This window comes from Hemiscyllium ocellatum, chromosome 9 (assembly GCF_020745735.1).
Source record: "Hemiscyllium ocellatum isolate sHemOce1 chromosome 9, sHemOce1.pat.X.cur, whole genome shotgun sequence".
NCBI classification, from domain to species: Eukaryota; Metazoa; Chordata; class Chondrichthyes; order Orectolobiformes; family Hemiscylliidae; genus Hemiscyllium; species Hemiscyllium ocellatum.
This window is the reverse complement of record NC_083409.1, coordinates 24,529,895-24,549,062: the sequence shown is the minus strand read 5'-3', so window position 1 is coordinate 24,549,062 and position 19,168 is coordinate 24,529,895. Positions and strand designations below refer to the sequence as shown.

Genomic DNA, 19,168 nt, shown 5'->3' with positions numbered 1-19,168 from the left:
TATTTCCCCTCTCACTTATGTCCTATAGTTTTGGATTTGTCTACACCGGGGGAAAGGCTTCTCTATTCACCCTATCTTGCCCTTCATGATTTTACACAGTCGTCCCTCAGCCTATGATGCTCCAGAGAAAATAGCCCCCTTCATCCTCTTCCTATTGCAGAAACCCCACTCCCCCAAACCTGACAACATCCTTGTAAACCTTTGCATAACCCTTTCATGATTCACAACATCCTTCCGAGAGCAGGGAATCCAGAATTGCACACGGTATTCTAAAAGAGGCCTAATCGATGTCCTGTTCAGCTGCACCACGACCTCCAGACTCATATATTCAATGCTGTGACCAATAAAGGCAAACATCCCAAATGCCACCTTCACTATCCTGTTTACTTGTCACTCCACTTTTAAGGAATTTGAACCTGCATCCTGAGGTCTCTTGTTCAGCAACGCTCCCCAGACTTTATCATTGAGTGTAAAAGTCCTGCCCTGATTTGCCTTTCCAAAATGCAGCACTTCACGCTTATCTAAATTAAACTTCATCTGCCACTTCTCATCCCATGTGAGCAAGATCCTGTTGTAATCCGAACCTTTTTCACTGTCCACTATATCTCCAATTTTGGTGTCATCTGCATCTTACAAACCACACTGTTCCGTGTTTACATCCAAATAATTTATGTATGTGATGAAAAGCAGTGGATCCAGACCGATCCTTGTGGCCCACCACTGGTCACAGGTCTTCTACTGGAGATGTCATCGACTAGTAGATTTGGTGTGAATATTACTTGCCTCCTGCCAGTTCAAATCTGCACATTGTCTGGATCTTGTTGCCTTTGAACATAACTCCTCAGATGTTGAAACAGTCTCAGAATGTACTGAATATTGTGCAACCATCCGCACTTACGATGGAAGTAAGGTCAGGAACTGAGGAACCCCATTTTACTCTGATCTCCCCAGTGATCCTCGAGGAACCTCATTTTATTCCAAACTGGAGACACAATGTAATAGCTCTGAGTGTTAGTTATGGCTCAGTGGCACTCTTCCTCAGTCAGCAGAGGGGATTAAGCAAACGCTGAAGTGAAATCTTGGATGACAGTCCTGGTGCAGTACTGAAGTATTGTTTTCAAAGTGAGGCCCCATTTTCCCCTTTTGGGTGTGTTTTTAAAAAAAGATTTTTGGTGCTACATTGAAGAGGATTGGAGTTCTCCCTCATGGTCCTGGTCAATCTACATGAGTCAGTATGGCTCAACGTTTACTGAACCGTTTCTCTAATTTGTGGGAACATGCTGTGTAAACGTTTGTTGCAGCTTTTGACTATATTATAATAGTGGCGTTACTTGTTACAAAGAACATGTTACGAGTGTGAAAAGTGATATATGTTTGCAAGTTTTTTTGGCCCTTTTCAGGTTAAGGTGGATGACTTGAGCATTGGTTAAAAAGTCCAGCACGTAGACCAAGTTCTTTACTATTACAACGATGCAACTTCTATTTTACTGTGGCACTGACATTGAAGTGTACACTGGATGACCCCTCCCAGTAACTCAGACTTGCAACACTGCAATGTGAACTTTTTACCACAGTCTAAAGTCAACATCAAGCTGCTCATTGTCTAGCCTGACTTCCCTTTGTGCACAGTTTGTGAAGTGTTGCACTTTGCCAGGGACTGAGAATGGACATGTGTAAATCAGCTTTTCATTCACAGAGCAAATTTGGAACTGTTCATTTCTTTTGCCTTGTCTTTATAACTCTAGACTTGTGTCTTCAGTTTGAACTGAACTATTTCCCACGCCAACATTTCTGGGCATGTTACTTGCCTCTGGCGGTGTTAGCCGGGAAACCTATCAAACACTTCCTGCCTGAAGCCATGTGAGTCAGTGGTTAGATCATATAGCTTTGATGAACTCATCAGTTAAACTGAGAATGATTTGACCTTCCTGAAATGCTGGGTCTGCTATATGCATTCATGTCAGCCCAGTATTTATTGCAAGGCTTCCCTCAGCACTGATCTTGAGTTATAGAGTCAAATTCATAGAGGTGTACAGCATGGAAACAGACCCTTCGGTCCAACCCGTCCATGCCAATCAGATAGCCCAACCCAATCTAGTTCCATCTGCCAGTACCCAGCCCATATCCCTCCAAACCCTTCCTATTCATATGCCCATCCAAATGTCTCTTAAATGTTGTAATTGTACCAGCCTCTGGCAGCTCATTCCATACATGTACCACCCTCTGTGTGAAAAAGTTGCCCCTTAGGGATCTCTCACATCATTCCCCTCTCACCCTAAACCTATGCCCTCAACCTCCGATGCTCCAGGGAAAACAACCCCAGCCTGTTCAGCCTCTGCCTGTAGCTCAAATCTTCCAACCCTGGGAACATCCTTGTAAATCTTTCCTGAACCCTTTCAAGTTTCGCAACATCTTTCCAATAGGAAGGAGACTAGATTTGCATGCAATATTCCAGCAGTGGCCTAACCAATGTCCTGTACAGCTGCAATATGACCTCCCAACTCCTGTACTCAATACTCTGACCAATAAAGGAAAGCATACCAAACGCCTTCATTATCCTATCTACCTGCGACTCCACTTTCAAGGAGTTTATGAACCTGCACTCCAAGGTCTCTTTCTTCAGCAACACTCCCTATGACCTTATCATTAAGTGTAGAAGTCCTGCTATGATTTGCTTTCCCAAAATGCAGCACCTCGCATTTATCTGAATTAAACTCCATCTGCCACTTCTCAGCCCATTGGCCCATCTGGTCAAGATCCTGTTGTAATCAGAGGTAACCCTCTTCGCTGTCCACTACACCTCCAATCTTGGTGTCATCTACAAACTTACTAACTGTACCTCTTATGCTCGCAAACAATTCACTTATGTAAATGATAAAGGTGGAGGACCCAGCGCCGATCCTTATGGCCAATAGTCTATTATAGGCAGAACATTTTTGGAATTTGACAGAGCAGATGCCTCTTAGAAGAAGCGGTTCGAAAAGTGCTGATCCACATAATGAAGTGAATTGATAAGTGAATAATTAATAATTTCTCAGTCTAGGTCTTAGGCAAGGTGAAATGTCAAACCTTCTCTCATCTGCATGCTACCTTAACGTTGTATTGTGTATGCTTTCGGATCTCACTGATGGTATTCACTTAAATTATAATTAAGTTTTCAAGCATTTCGTGATTTTTGTTTAATAGAACATGCTTTGAGTTCCATCTAATTTTCCATCATTCAGAATGGGGGAAGAATCAGAAGAGCTGAAAATGTGTTGCTGGTTAAAGCACAGCAGGTCAGGCAGCATCCAAGGAACAGGAAATTCGACGTTTCGGGCCAGAGCCCTTCATCAGGAATCCTGTTCATCAGGAACACGTTTACACAGCATGTTCCCACAAATTAGAGAAATGGTTCAGTAAACGTTTAGCCATACTGACTCCATTCCTGATGAAGGACTCTGGCCCGAAATGTCGAATTTCCTGTTCCTTGGATGCTGCCTGACCTGCTGTGCTTTAACCAGCAACACATTTTCAGCTCTGATCTCCAGCATCTTCAGACCTCACTTTTTACTCGAAGAATCAGAAGATCCAAGAGTCAAAGTCTTCGTTGAGCAGTTTTAGGGAAGGATAATGGATTGGAGGTGGTTTTGTCTGTGTATTTAGGGTGTGTGCAACAGCTGCCATTTCTCCTGTGCTTTTATCCACAGAGCTTCATTTCAAATGAGGTTATGAAGTTGTTTGGATTCAACCAAGAGCAATATCAGAAGACAGACTGGCAAAAGATGAAGAAATTTGGCAGGAAGAAACGTGATCGGGTGGACCATATTTTGGTAAGTGCTTCAGTTTAGGAATTGTTCAGTTTTATATTGTAACATTGCATCATGATTATGGACACGTCATCATACAACTGAATTTCTATTATTTTAAGTGACAAAAGCTTTATCTGTCTTTGGCTTACCTGTCTGGCTATCCTGCGTAATCCAGAAAATGCTTCAACTTTTTGATTGAATTTAAAACTTGGGTCCTCACTGGAGTAGTTTTCTGAAAATCAAGTCCTACTATTCCTTAGCTGCCACAAAAATTTTTTTTAAATTTAAAAGTGCATTGAATTCCTCAAATACCTGTCTTTTGGACCCAGGTTTATAGAAATTACAGATCAGGTTTCTTTGCTTAACAAACGTTAGAGTTTGTTACAAATAAATGCAAATAATTATGAACCACTGGCATATAACTACTAACTAAAACTCTTTAACATCCCCTTTCCCACACATTCCTCATTACACATAGACAGGAAGACAGGGACAAAGTGCACGGGGTGTTTTGCATAAAGAGGAAGACTGGGAACGTACTTCCATGGTACCTATTGATGGTTTTTCCTGAGATAATTCTTGTGCTGATCAGAAATGCTGTTCCTTGATCTTCCTTCTCCAGATGCTTCCATTGGTTTTCAGGAGGCACAGGGTGACTAGTTCACACGTGTACAAGTCTGTAACTTATTAATTAAAAGTCACAGCTTACAGCAAGTGCTGAAGGGAAAAGAAGCTGGTTTTCTTCAGGCTTTTTACTGCGGAGACAGATCCTTAACTTGTGGAGATCTGGTGATTTCTCAATTCACTTGTATACAGCCCCAGCTGATCAGTTGCCTGGGAGCCAATCTGTCTGAAGGGTATTTGACTGTGGTCCAGTGACTAGTTAGCTACTTATTGTTGACTGAAGCTCCTATTGAACATAGCCCTTGGTTGCAGCTTGTCTGAAAGCCACCTAATACTGCTTGAACTGTGAGAGTAGCACTTAGTGTTAGGGAACTTGCTTCCGTGAAGTGCCAGCAATCCCTGAACAATCCTTGGGTTTTTAAAATTGCTTTATTCCCATTTGAGTCCAAAATCAAAAGTATAGAAAAATTAGAAGACTGCTTTTGCAAAGCTTTCCAGTCCTTCCCATGTGTTGGTGTGTCAGGGCACATGTCAGTAGATTGATGAGCTTAACAGGTCTGCAAGAACACAGTTATCTTCAGGCCACACCACTGCCTTGACTTGGTCAGATATCACCTTTCCTTTTATATTTACATCTCCTAGAATCCCTGAGCTTGCAGTGCTGTGGGAGTAGCTTCAACACGCAGGCTGCAGCAGTTCATGAGAAATGGGGGCAGGCATGTGTCCAAGCACTCGTTTTTTTTAAACATTGGGTGCTTGATATGCCAAAAAATCAAATCTTTGCTTTTGTTTTCCCTTTGGATCAAGCACTTCTGGCTAGTCATGTATTAGACAAGGGTTGAAAGTCTCTGCTCTGCACCAGCTCAGGTAGTGATACCGTCAGGCCGCAGCTACACCAGGGCAGACTGTCAACCTAAAGTCAAAAAGTGTAATTCAGTTACACACACCAGCTGTTTCTTTGTGGTGGGTATTCCTTTCTGGTTGTGTGTACTGAGTAAAACATCTCCACTCGTTTATTATGTTACTGGCAATATTGGTGATTGATCTCACTGGTTTGAGGAGTTGTGGCATTGGAATCAAATTCAAAACCAGGTAGGAACAGGATTAAGTCAGCAGCACCCTTCAGTCTGTTCTGGTACTCCTCATCATAGCTGATTTGTATCTTAATTCTGTATATTTATTTCCTAATTATTCCGAACTGTTACTTGACCTTACAAATATCTCTCAATCCTAGTTTTGAAATGCTGTAACAGTTGCAATTGTTTTTAAGGCTGGCAGAAACCAGATTATTTTAGTATTGTTTGTGTGACAAAAAGCTTCTTCACATCACCCCCCTAATCAGCCTAAGTCTTTCCAGGCTTATTTCTAGCATCCCCTGCCAAAGGAACTAGTTTCTCACTTCCTTCGCTGTCAAATCATTTAATCATCTCAGTTACTTCTTTAGATCCATCCCCTAGTCATCTTTCCTCAAGAGAATGCAGGCCTCGTTTATCAAATAAAAGTAAAAAATGCTGGAAATATTCAGGTCAGACCTAACTTATGCAGCCAGTACTTAATCTTCTCAGCCTTGGTATTGTTTTGTACAAGAATAACTAGTGACTCTCCATTGATCTCACAGCGAGCCCTCCAGAACTCCTTCCAAGCTCCACTGCTGTGTGGGAATGGCCACTTGTGTGATAATGGACATAGGGAAAGCGAGAAGCTTGTAGTCTGAATGATTTCAGGGCAAACGCTGCTCAGTACGAGAGGAAAGAGCTGTGACAAATAAATCTTGATATAAAAACAATAACACCCCCTCTGTTTTTTTCTGGCAGGTTCAAGAGCTTCATGAGGAGGAAGCCCAATGGGTGAATTATGATGAGGATGAGCTTTGTGTGAAGATGCAGTTGGCAGATGGGATTTTTGAAGCTCTGATAAAAGATACAGTAAATGTACTGAATCAGATTCAGGGGAAACAGTTAAAACTCATGTTATCCTAACATGGGCCATGCCATCGGCCAACTTGTGGACTCCAGAAGAAAACTAAACCTCATGCCCCAAGCGGAAGAGAATCAACTCCTCTCTCTGATTGAGTTTTGACATCTGGCATAGAATTTCCTCACTAAGTAGCTGGTTTGGGATATTGATCCTTACTGGAGTCAGACAACTGGCAGGATGTGGATACCAGAAGTGCCAATCTTTTTCCCGACCTATTTATATACAACCCAATCCCATTTATTTATCCAAACTGTAGCATAGACTTGAATTCAGAGAAGTTTGCACATCCAATTTTTTTGTTTTGCATTTACACCTACGTTTACCTTTTTAAAAAGTATATCTATCTTGTGGTGCTATGATATGTTTGGTGTATGTTAGCTCTGAGAGTTGAAACAATGGCTGATATCAGACACTGAATCAGACTCCTCTGAGTGAGGAGGACTATATCTGCATGACTGAAGTGGAGGACAAAAGTATTGAGGATTGTAAAAAGTTGCTCTTTCTTCATTACTATAACTGTTTATTTTATTTATTGGTTTCAAATTATTTCAGAAAGGAAAATTGATTTTATTCATTTAAATGTTATTGATATTCATTTTCAGGAAAAAGTTGCAAACTTTGAGCAGCTTTTGAGAACTTGCATTGATTCAGAACTTTTTTGCAAAAGAAAAAGGTGATAATTCAGGTCACAATACCCTGGTTTCTTGAAGTTAATGAGTGCAGGGCTTGTGTTCTTTGTGTTAATTGATACTGTCTGTACCAACGGTAAAATATATACGTTTGAAGGAAAATCCCTGGAATATCTGACTGTTTAAAAGGTTTTTAGTAGAAGCCAAGAAGTACTAACCTACCCACATGGATAGGACTGTCTCTCTCTTTCTGCTACGGGAATCTCTTTTTTTCTCCCTCCTTTCTTGCCGCCCCTGATCATTTCTATTGCATGGTGCTTCTGACTGTTAATTTTTCCTAATGTTCCTTAATTTTTGAGTTATCTCCCTTACTTAAGACAGTGCTGATTGTGATCAGAGGTTTCCAGCCATTAAGAATTTCAGTAGTTAGATATCTAATTATCTTCCCTGAGTCACTTGCTCCATTCACTACATAACTAAAGACACCTGATGTTGCTGCATAAAGTTAGCCGTTGCACCTGACCACTCTGTCTGTGACCTATAATAACTGGGTATTAGTGAAAAGTGCATATAAAATGTCTTTCATTTTATCTTTCTTTAAGATACTCACTTGACCACTTTGCAGTTGATGGGTAGTAATTGGTGGATATTTCAGAGATATCATGTTGATCTGGCTTATTTGTGCCTGAGGTTTGCCATCCTAGTAAGTGAGGGTTCTCTCTCTCTGTTTGATAGTGGCCACAAGGTGTAGAGAATACTAGTTGTAACTTGTAGCTTTCTCTTTCATATCAAGGGGATCATGGTCTTTCATGGCCAGTTGCTGCACAAAACTCATTTGCATGCAGAAATTCTACCTGATTTAATTTTCTTATTTGATAAGATCTGAGGCCTCCCTTGAACAGCTCTGATCCTGCAGCTTAGCACCATGTGGGGAATCAAATCCAAACCTTTTAGTCAGTGGATTGCTTGCGCGTACCATGTTCGCGTAAAAACATCAATGATTTAACTAGTTGCTATATGATACTGATTATGTTTGCTTATAGTTTTTATGCAAATTAAATTTATTGTTTGTGACCTTGTTGATTTCAGGCAAGCAGACATCTTCTATGCTTACCCTTCTGCCTCCAATTTGACCCCACATTGATACAATATGTTTACTGGAATCAACATGCTGTTGAAATCAAAGCACATAAATTGACCAGACAAGTCAATGTTTCCAGCTGTGAGCAGGACTTCTTTGCAAGTGGGAAAATACCGTCAAAAGGAGCAGCATTTTCCCTTGAGCAACTAGTAATAAACTTGTAGGAGCAAGTTTCTCAGAGACCTATCTTTAGCACTACGATGATTAATATGGCTTTAACTCTGGAGGAGTGCAATGATTGCCCTGAAATCTTGATGAAAAATATCAGCTGAACAGAGGGAAGCCTCCACATGCATGTGAGATGTTCATTAACTAGTTGTGAAGGATTACTCTGGTCAGTAGACATGCATAAACACCTTTAGCTATGCTGCTGCTGCTTGGCAACCAGGCCACATCTTTCTCCATGTTTGTTGGTCCTCATTCTGTCTTTTGCAAAGCATTAGGCAGGCACCAACTTGATGGATAGTGGTCAACCTCAGACCATTTCCTTAACTTAACCCACTTTGGCTACAGTACTAACAGTTTGTCAGGAATAGCTGGGTTAACAACTGAACTCTACTGGAGGAAAGGTTATTTCATTCTGATCCCAGGTATGACCATGTCTCTCCCTCAACTTTACTTAGCAGTGTACCAAAGGAGCTAGGGCAGCACTGCAAACATCTTTCCCACCAAATCAGTTGCTACCAAGTGGGAGTCCCAACTTCATTTGCCAATGGAGCAGCACAGAATGTTAGTTCTGATGCACTTGTTCCTTCAGATATAGGGGCAAACCACAGCATCTGCACCAAGCACTGATGACCCCAACTTGTTCAGTTGTTGGTATTTAATCGTCAGTCTGTCCATAGGGCTCATGTTTAAAATGGTTGCCTTAGTTACTTATATACTTGAGAAAGCCAGTACTGTGTGTTGTTCGACACCAGTGTTCAGCTGTTTCTTAAAAGAATATGAAACCTATTTATTAAGAACTTGAAGTTCAAATGCTGAAGTGCTCAGTGCTGTAGTGGACTGGTCTCCTCATTACATTGTACCCAATCTTCATATTGGGTAAATTAATACAGGGAGACTTGCCTCTGTGTACTGTACAGTGCAGTGCTACACTGAGGAATACTTGACTGTACAATGTATAGTGTGTGTGTGTGTGTGTGTGTGTGTGTGTGTGTGTGTGTAAATACTGGCTGAGCATCCCTATCTGAGGCAGTTTGCATCCCTGTCATACTTTTGAGGGATGGAGTGATGTGAGTATGGAAATGTAAAATAATGGGTTTTCCCCTCTGTATACATATCTGTATATATATTTGATAACAGATTAATACTTAAGAATTTTGTAAATAAACATTTATTGATTTATATGTGATTGACTGTTTCTTTTTTATGTTGACATGAGGCATTGGAATGATTTTGATTGACTTTGCCTTATAACTTATACCATTTCAATTCAGCTTTTCTGAGCTGAATTTTCATTACAATGGTGCTAGTTTTCTGTCTAATGAGACTTGGCTATTCCCATTGAACAGTCCTGTGAAAAGCATTAATCCTGTTTGTGTTCTCCTAGCAGACAACATTCCAAAGCCTTTCACATATTAAGCAGGTTTTCTGTGTTGTCAATGCTCTGTATGCAAAAAAGTTAATGAATTGTATTCCTTAAGTTAGGAACATTGGGAAACTTTGGCCCTTGAGCCAGCTCCACCTTTCATCGATTTTCCTGCGTGTCTCCATATCCCTGGATGACTTTAATATATGGTCATTTATTTACCTGTTTTGAATGCACTCGGGGATTGACCTCTACTGTCCTCTGGGGTTGAGAATTCCAAAGATTCACCAGCCTCTGAGCGAAAATCTTCCTCCTCATCTGGGTTCTAAATGGCCTGCCCTCTATTTTGAGACACTCTTTCCTGATTTAGACCCATTCTTCCTGTAACTTTACCCTGTTGAATCCTGTAAGAATGCAGATCCAGTCTCCTGAATTTCTAGAATGACAGGATGCACTCCTTCTGTGACAAGTGTATTCTTTCTTGGATACGGTGAATCAAAGTTCAAGGTGACATCTCATCAAGGCTCTATATAATTGAGGATTACTGTACTGACACCATGAGATGAAGGCCTTCCTGATTATTTGCTGTAAATGTGTGATAGCTTTGTGACTCATGGGCAAGGATACTCACATCCTTTGGACATAATGCTTCCAAACCTCTTAGCATTTAAGAGATACCTTCCATTTCTGCTGAAGAAAATGCCCTGCCAATTTTTTTGTTATATTCGATGTTTTTGCCCATTTATAAGTATGTCTAAAGCCCCTTGAAACCTATATGCATCCTCCTCATCTCACATTCTCTTCTTGTCTCATGTCACCAACAAATTTGGAAATAGTATACCTGGTCCCTACATCCAAATTATTAACAGATTGTGAACCTGGTCACATCCTGCCATCCTGAGGATTATCCATTTATTTTCTTCACTGTTCTCTGTCCATTAACTAGTTCTCAATACATGCCCATCTATTAGTCAATGACATCCACTTTAACTTGGTTACGAACTTCTTGTGTGGGCCCATATCAAAAGCTCCTTGAAAGTCTAAACACAGCACATTCACAGAGCAGGCTAATGTGCAATAAGATCTAATTGATTAATTCATAATGAAGGTGCCCCTTGGAAGCAATGACCACACTATGATTAAAATTCACATGACGGGCAAAATGTTGTTGGATGACTAGTGTTTTAAACATAGAAATGAGCTACAATGGGGATACAAAGCTGGCTAAACTGAATTGGGAAGTTAGGTTAAGGAAGCTGTAGAGAGGCAGTGCAGACATTTCATTATACTCAGCAAAGGTGTATTCAAGCAAGAATGAAAGACTCTACAGATTTGTTTTTTTTTTAATGGTAAACGAAGGAAGTTCAAGACCATATCCCATTGAAAGAGAAAGCATAACATTCCACAAAGATGAGTGCCAGCTCGTGGATTGGACAGAATATAAAGAACAGTGAAGAATGGAGAAAATATTAATTAGAAGGGATAAATTAGAGTACATTGGTTAGGCCATTTTTTTTTTAGATTACTTAGTGTGGAAACAGGCCCTTCGGCCCAACAAGTCCACACCGACCCGCCGAAGCGCAACCCACCCGTACCCTTGCATTTACCCCTTATCTAACACTATGGGCAATTTAGCGTGGCCAATTCACCTGACCCGCACATCTTTGGACTGTGGGAGGAAACCGGAGCACCCGGAGGAAACCCACGCAGACACGGGGAGAACGTGCAAACTCCACACAGTCAGTCGGCTGAGTTGGGAATTGAACCCAGATCTCAGGCGCTGTGAGGCAGCAGTGCTAACCACTGTGCCACCGTGCCGCCCAATATTTCTGGAATATTGCGTGCAATTCTGGTCTCCTTCCTTTTAGAAGGATGTGAAACTTGAAAGGTTTCAGAAAAGATTTACAAGATATTGCCAGGGTTGGAGGATTTGAGCCTATAGGAAGAGGCTGAATAGGCTAGGCTGTTTTCCTTGGAGTGTTGGAGGTTGAGAGGCGACCCTATAGAGGGGCATGGATTAGATAAATAGACAAGTCTTTTCCCCGGGGTGGGGGAGTTAGGGGGCTAAAGAAATTCACTGGAATGAGCTACCAGGGGAAGTGGTGGAGGCTGGTACAATTGCAACATTTGGCATTTGGTTGGGTATATGAATAGGCAGGGTTTGGAGGGATATGGCAGGTGGGACTAGATTGGGTTGGGATATCTGGTCGGCATGGACGGGTTGGACCGAAGGGTCTGTATCCATGCTGTACATCTCAATGACTCTGAGTCACACCAACTTTTATAGGTTCAACATAGAAAGCATTCTATCTGGATGCATCATGGCTTGGAACGGCAACTTCTCTGCCCAGGACCTTAAGAAACTATAGAAAGTTGTGCACACAGTCCAGACCATCATGCAAGTCAACCTTCAATCCATTGACTTTATCTATCTATACTTTGCACTGCTGTGGAAAGGCAGGCAGTGTCATCAAAGACTCCTCCCATACCTGGTTACAATCTCTTCCAACCAGTTCCATCAGGCAGAAGATTCAAAAGCTTAAACAAACGTACCAACAGGTTCAAGAACGGCTTCCCTGCTGTTGGTATATCTGAATGGACCTCTCAACTTTCAGATCTAATGCTGATCTTGCTGCTTGTACACCTTCTCTGCAGCCATGATTTTGTACTCTTCCCTCTGTTCATTCACCCTATGATCTTTGTACAGTATGATCTGCCTGTACTGCATGCAAAACAAAACTTTTCACTGTACCTAGGTACATGTGACAATAATAAATCGAGGATTCCACTTGTTAAAACAATTTTTGATTGATACAGAAACTTGGTCCATACTCCGTCAATCTACGACTACAAGATGGGGAAATTGGGAATTCCTTGTGTACTCTTTACAATTTTTACCTTTTGTGACATCTCAGAGAATAGCAGGGCTTGATTTCCCATATTCTATCCCAGTGAGTAGTAACAACAACCACCACAACCTGCTGGGTCTTGTGACCCAGATCACCAGAACGTCTGCAACCCACTAGGGCAGTGCCCCAGATTATCATAACCTCTTCAATCCTCTGGGGTAGTGTGTCCCCAATCACCAGAACTTCCTGCATAAAACAAAAAAAGTCTTCACACCTCAGGTTTATGTTAGTTACCGCGAATCTGTGCACCCTGCCAATTAACACTCGTGCCAGTGGAAGCTGTTCTCCTAATTTTCTATCTGTTCATACGCCTTACAATTTTGAACACATTTATTATCCCATACTTCTTTATATGCTAGAGGTTGATGCTAAAATTTCCTGGCACTAAGAAAGTGCATGGGTGTTCTTCTTAATGCACTACCTAACACTTCTCCTCCTCTTAATAGACTTCAACTGATCACTCCCATTAATCTGTGGTGTGCCAATTGGCTGCTGTACTCAAAGTATCTACTTTTCTTTCAACAGCTTTGGAGACTGTGGTGGTATCCATGTGCAGTTCCTACCTGCGTATTCTGGTGCCTTGGAAGTCTCAATATTGGGAAAGCGGTAAGCAAAAGAGGAGACCATTCAATCCCTTTAACCCTGTTCCTCTATTCAATGCAGCCATGTCTGTTCTGAATCAGAAGACCATAATCCCTGAATACAATTCATTGATCTCTGATTTGAATGTCCTGAGGGAGTGTTCATTGCATTTTGCAGAACACATTTCACATTCCTATCACTTTTTCTTCTGAGATGTCTGAGGAAGAATCTGTTGTATTGCAACTAAAAAGTGACCCTGGAGGAAGCAGTTCTGTGTGGTATCCTTACTGAGCAAGAATAATTAAGATTAAGAATGGTAAGGGGATTCAAAGACCTGGATCTACACAAATCAGCTTGGGAAAGCCATCAGTGGCACATCCTTGACCAAAGGCTGGGAATATGAAAGAATACAGCAAAGGAGGTAGAATGGGATCTAATTTATATATAGATAATCAATTTTGGATTTTAAATTTCAAAATCGAGGCAGACGAGTGTTAGTTATTTCTGTGAAGGGTTTTCATTGGGAAAAAGCAAATAGAGTCTTTTCCAGAAAGATGACTAAATCCAGCCCTTGTCAAAAAGCAGTGTCAGCTGACCACTGTGCTGCTGGATGTTTATACTGTTGCATTTATGACAGGGCAGACAAAAGCTTCACTTTTAAATTAGAAGAATTTAGAATTGAGCTAGTTCTTAGATTCAGTTCAAAAGACGCTGAAGTTGAGCTCAAGCAAATTTAGTTGCACTCCAACATGCAGTTTGGGACAGTTCAGGGAGCAGTCACCTCAGCAGGAATGTTTGATTGTGATGCTTCCAAACCAGGAGAGTCCTAGCAATCTATAGCACAGAAAAAGGCCCTTCGGCTCACCATTTCCACTCCGGTCAAAAACGACCACCTCACTATTCTGATCCCATTTTCCAGCACTTGGCCTATAGCTTTGTATACCTTGCAAGTGTACATCTAAATAATTAGAGTCATAGAGATGTACAGCATGGAAACAGACACTTCGATCCAACTCGTCCATGCCGACCAGATATCCCAATTCAATCTGGTCCCACCTGCCAGCACCCAGCTCATATCCTTCCAAACCCTTCCTATTCATATTCCCATCCAAATGCCTCATAAATGTTGTAATTGTACCAGCCTCCTCCACTTCATCTAGCAGTTCATTCCATACCCGTACCACCCTCTGTGTGAAAAAGTTGCCCCTTAGGTCTCTTTTATATCTCTCCCCTCTTCTATGATCTGAGAGTTGCTGCCTCTCCCATCCTCGCAGGCAGTGAGTTCCCGATGCCCAGCAGCCTCTGAATGAAAACAATTTTCCTCTTACCTATTCTAAACCTCCTGTCCCTTAAATATGATCCCACTCATTGTTTCCCCTTGATGGAGGGAATCATTCTTTCCCATCTACCCTGTCTATGCCCTTCATAATTTTACACGACTCAATCATGCCCACTCTGTCTCCTCTGCTCTAAGTTAAACAACTCCAGTCTGTCCAATCTCTCCTCCTCACTGAAACTCTCCAGCCCAGGCAGCATCCTGGTAATCTCCTCTGCACCCTCTCCAGTGCTATCACACCCTTCCTACAACATAGACACTCCTCAAACATCACCCGCTGCTTCCTTCTGTTGAGCCAATTTGCCAAACTTCTTTGGATCTCATGGGCTTTTTCTTCTGCTATCAGTTTCCCATGTGGGATTTTATCAAAAGTCTTATTGATGTTAAAGTAGACAAGATCAAAAGCATTGCCTGATCACCTCTTTGAAAAATTCAATCAAAATACTCAGATATGACCACCTCTTAACATGTTGACTTTTCTTGATGAATCCCTGCCTCTCCAAATGCAGATTAATTCTGTCCCTTGGAATCGTTTCCAATAGTTGCCCCACCACCAAGGTTAGACTCACTGACCTGTAGTTTCCTGGTTTAACCCTTGCATCCCTTCTTGAATAACGATACCACGTTGGCTATCCTCCAGTATCTCTCCTGCAGCTAGAGGTGTATTTAAATTCTGGCAGGTGCCCCTACTATTCCCTCACTTGCTTTGTTCAATAACCTGGAATGCATTTTATCCAACCCTGGAGATGTATCTTCTTCAGATTGCCAGAACCACCTCTCTGTGTATGCTCATTTCTTTAATTGTACAACAGGCCTTTTCCCTGACTTCTATCCCTGTATTGTCCCTCCCACTAGTGAACACCAACACAGTGTATTCTGTTAGAACCCTAGCTGCTCCTCTTGTTCCATGCACGAATTTCCACTATTAGTCCTTAATGGGCCTTACTCTTTTTCCCTCGTTATCCCTTCACCAGTTAATGTACCTGTACAACAATTTAAGATTTTTCTTGACTTTACTTGCCAGTATCCTTTTATATCCCGTACGGGCGGCACGGTGGCACAGTGGTTAGCACTGCTGCCTCACAGCACCTGAGACCCGGGTTCAATTCCCGACTCAGGTGACTGACTGTGTGGAGTTTGCACGTTCTCCCCGTGTCTGCGTGGGTTTCCTCCGGGTGCTCCGGTTTCCTCCCACAGTCCAAAGATGTGCGGGTCAGGTGAATTGGCCATGCTAAATTGCCCGTAGTGTTAGGTAAGGGATAAATGGAGGGGTATGGGTGGGTTTCGCTTCGGCGGGTCGGTGTGGACTTGTTGGGCCGAAGGGCCTGTTTCCACACTGTAAGTCTAATCTAATCTAATCCCCTTTTAACTCTCCTCACCTTTTTAAGAATGCCTCTTGGACATTCTATACCGTTCCAGGTATCTGCCATATGCCTCCCTTTTTCTCTTAACCTAATGCTGTATATCCCATGATATCTGGAGTTCACTGAATTTGATGGTCCCACCCTTTCTCTTTATTGGAACATGTTGGCCCTGTACTCCTTTTTGAATGTATCCCACTTTCTGAGACAGATTTATCTGAAAGTATTCTGCTCCCTGTCCACTCTGGCCAAATTATATCTGACCTTATGAAAATCAGGCTTCCCCCAGTTGAGAACTTTGATTTCAGGCCCATCCTTGTCCTTTTCCAGAACAATCTTGAATCTAATAAAGTTCTGATCACTGTTTACGAAATGCTTCCTCACTGATACTTTGATCACTTGCCCATTTTCGTGACCTAAAGTGAAGTCTGGGACCATACCTTCTCTTGTAGCACCTTATTTGTGCTAGCTTAGAAAGCTCTCCTGGATGCATTTTAAGGATCAAGCTCCCTCTAAACCCTTTGCAGAGTGATTACCCCAGTTAATGCTGAAGAAGTTGAAATCGTCTATTGCTGCTCCCCCATTACTTTCACATTTTCCTGAAACGTACCTCCACATCTGCTCTTCTATTTCTCAGACTGTTGGTGGTCCTAGAGTATACTCCCAGCAATGTGATTGCTCCTTTTTTGGTTTTTGAAGTTCTAACCATCTGACTTCATTGGGAGGAGCATTTTAAGATGCCATCCCTCCTTACTGTTTTAATAGATTTCCTGATCAAAATTGCAACTTAGAGTCATAGAGATGTACAGCAGGGAAACAGACCCTTCGGTCCAACCCGTCCATGCCGACCAGATATCCCAAGGCAATCTAGTTCCACCTGCCAGCACCCGGCCCATATCCCTCCACACCCTTCCTAGACATATACCTACGCAGATGCCTTTTAAATGTTTCAATTGCACTAGCCTCCACTACTTCCTCTGGCAGCTCATTCCATACACACACCACCCTCCTGATGAAAATGTTGCCCCTGAGGTCTCTTTTATATGTTTCCCCTCTCAACTTAAACCAATGCCCTCTAGTTCTGGAATCTTGCAAAGGTTTAGTTAGAAATCGCTGGTTATTAGAAAACTGTAAGTGTAGGCCCTCAGATGTATTGCAAAGATCATGTTGACGGACCTGGAAAGGATTCATCAAATTGTGTCCACAATCTATAACAAAGAAAATGGCAGGAGAAGTCCGTTATTGGAAACTTAAGAGTTGAGATAGGGTGTAATTTCTTTGGACTTAAGTCTCTGCAATGGATAGTGTTGGGAAATAGGTTGAAACTGCTTGTTGGATGTTTTAACATCAGTATAGCTGACTCCTACAATTAAATAGTTTGTTTTAAGAACAAAAATATTTTGTATAATAAACTTTTGTTCTGTTGTTAAAGGAAATCTGCAGCCTCATGGATATGTTTCTGTAACTAACCACCACATTAGGAGAAAGTGAGGACTGCAGATGCTGGAGATCAGAGCTGAAAATGTGTTGCTGGAAAAGTGCAGTAGGTCAGGCAGTATCCAAGGAACAGGAAATTCGACGTTTCGGGCATAAGCCTGAAGAAGGGCTAATGCCCGAAACGTCGAATTTCCTGTTCCTTGGATGCTGCCTGACCTACTGCACTTTTCCAGCAACACATTTTCAGCGCTAACCACCACATTAACAAAGTAAACAATAATAAGGTAAGGCTGTGTTCTCTCTAGCCAGATTTCACTAGGAGGTCTGATTTATAATCATAGTCAGAGTAATACAGTCCGAAAACAGACTCTTCTGTCTAACCAGTCTATGCTGATCATAATTCCAAACTAAACTATTCCCACCTGCTTACACGTAGCCCATATCACTCCAGTCCTTTCCTATTCAAGAATTTATCCAAATGTCTTTGAAACATTGTAATTGTACCTGCATCCACCACTTCCTCTGGAAGTTCATTCCACACATAAACCTTGCTCTGTGTAAAAAGGTTACTCCTCATGTCTTTTTTCAATCTTTCTCTTCTCACCTTAAATATATCGCCCCCAGTTTTGATCTCCCCCACCCCAGGGCAAAGACATTGGTCATTCACCTTATCTATGCAATACCTCACATTTATCCAAGTTAAACTCCATCTACTACTCCTCAGCATGTTGACCCAATTGATGAAGATCTCTTTGTGATCTGAGATAACCTTATTCACTGTCCGGTCCGAATTATAACAGCTGGGGGTGCAGTGAAGAATTCGCTGCTTCAGATGAAGGTTAATCTGCAGTCAGTCAGTTTGTTCTGTGAAAAGCAAATCCATTGTGGTACGGTGGTCAGTGATTAGCACTGCTGCCTTACAATGCTAAAGACCTGGGTTTTTCTACCGTTGGCTGACTGTCTGTGTGAAGTTTGTACATTCTCCTTGTGTCTGTGTGGGTTTCATTTGGGTGCTCCGGTTTCCTCCCACAGTCCAAAGGTGTGCAGGTTAGGTAGACTGGTCATTCTAAAATGCCCATAGTGTTCAGGGATATGAAGGCTAGGTGGGTTAGCCATGGGAAATGCAGGATTACAGGGATGGGGTAGGGGGGTAACTCTGGATTGGATGCTCGTGGAAGGGACTCGATGGACTGAATGGCCTCTTTCCACACTGTAGGATTTAATGATTCAAATCCCAGAATTTTGTCTGGTTAAAGTTCTCCCTCGCTGATCCACTACTCCTCACCCATGTTGGACTGACACTGCAGCCTTGCTGGATTCATAATTCAGCACGTCTCAAGGGTCAGCGAGGTACAGAGTGTGGGCTTTCTGACGGGGGGGGGGGGGGGGGGTAAGGAGGTCAGTTTGCAATTTCCTAACCCGGGGGTGAGGTGTTGAGTTTCCCATCGTCACAATCCGGAAACTGACGAGGGAAATAAACTAACAATCCCTTACTTCACCCCCATCCTATCCCAGGCCTTAACGCCACCTCCCTCTCCTCTCCCATAGAGATACCCCTCTGTGTGGGAGGGTGGTGAAAGGGGGGCGCGGGGAGCGAGCATGTGCAACTCATCTAATTGGTCAGTGCGAAAATGGGGGAACCAGGTAAGATACACGTTGAGAGTTCAATTCCCTGAGCTGTCGGAGTGCTTCTCTTTTATATATAAAAAAAATCCTCAACAATCTTTATTGAATCTTGCAGCTAAGGTTCGGTTTGAAATGCATGATATTGCTATCTGCTGCTTCTATTGAGGATTTGGAAGCGGCAGACCTGCAAAGGGCGCTTCTGATTGAAGGGGGCGGGTATCTCT

General features: G+C 42.2%; 1 protein-coding gene across 4 annotated transcripts in view; it reads left to right on the top strand.

Annotated features, from left to right (window-relative positions):
• Positions 1 to 9,509, top strand: part of cep350 (centrosomal protein 350) — a 158,676-nt gene extending 149,167 nt beyond the window's left edge. For all 4 annotated transcript variants that reach the window (XM_060830073.1, XM_060830074.1, XM_060830075.1 and 1 more), the window contains 2 exons: positions 3,690 to 3,812; positions 6,230 to 9,509. In XM_060830073.1, the coding sequence (XP_060686056.1) occupies positions 3,690 to 3,812; positions 6,230 to 6,394 (288 nt within the window). In that variant the 3' untranslated portion in view covers positions 6,395 to 9,509. The remainder of the gene's footprint in view (positions 1 to 3,689; positions 3,813 to 6,229) is intronic.
• Positions 9,510 to 19,168: the final 9,659 nt, after the last annotated feature.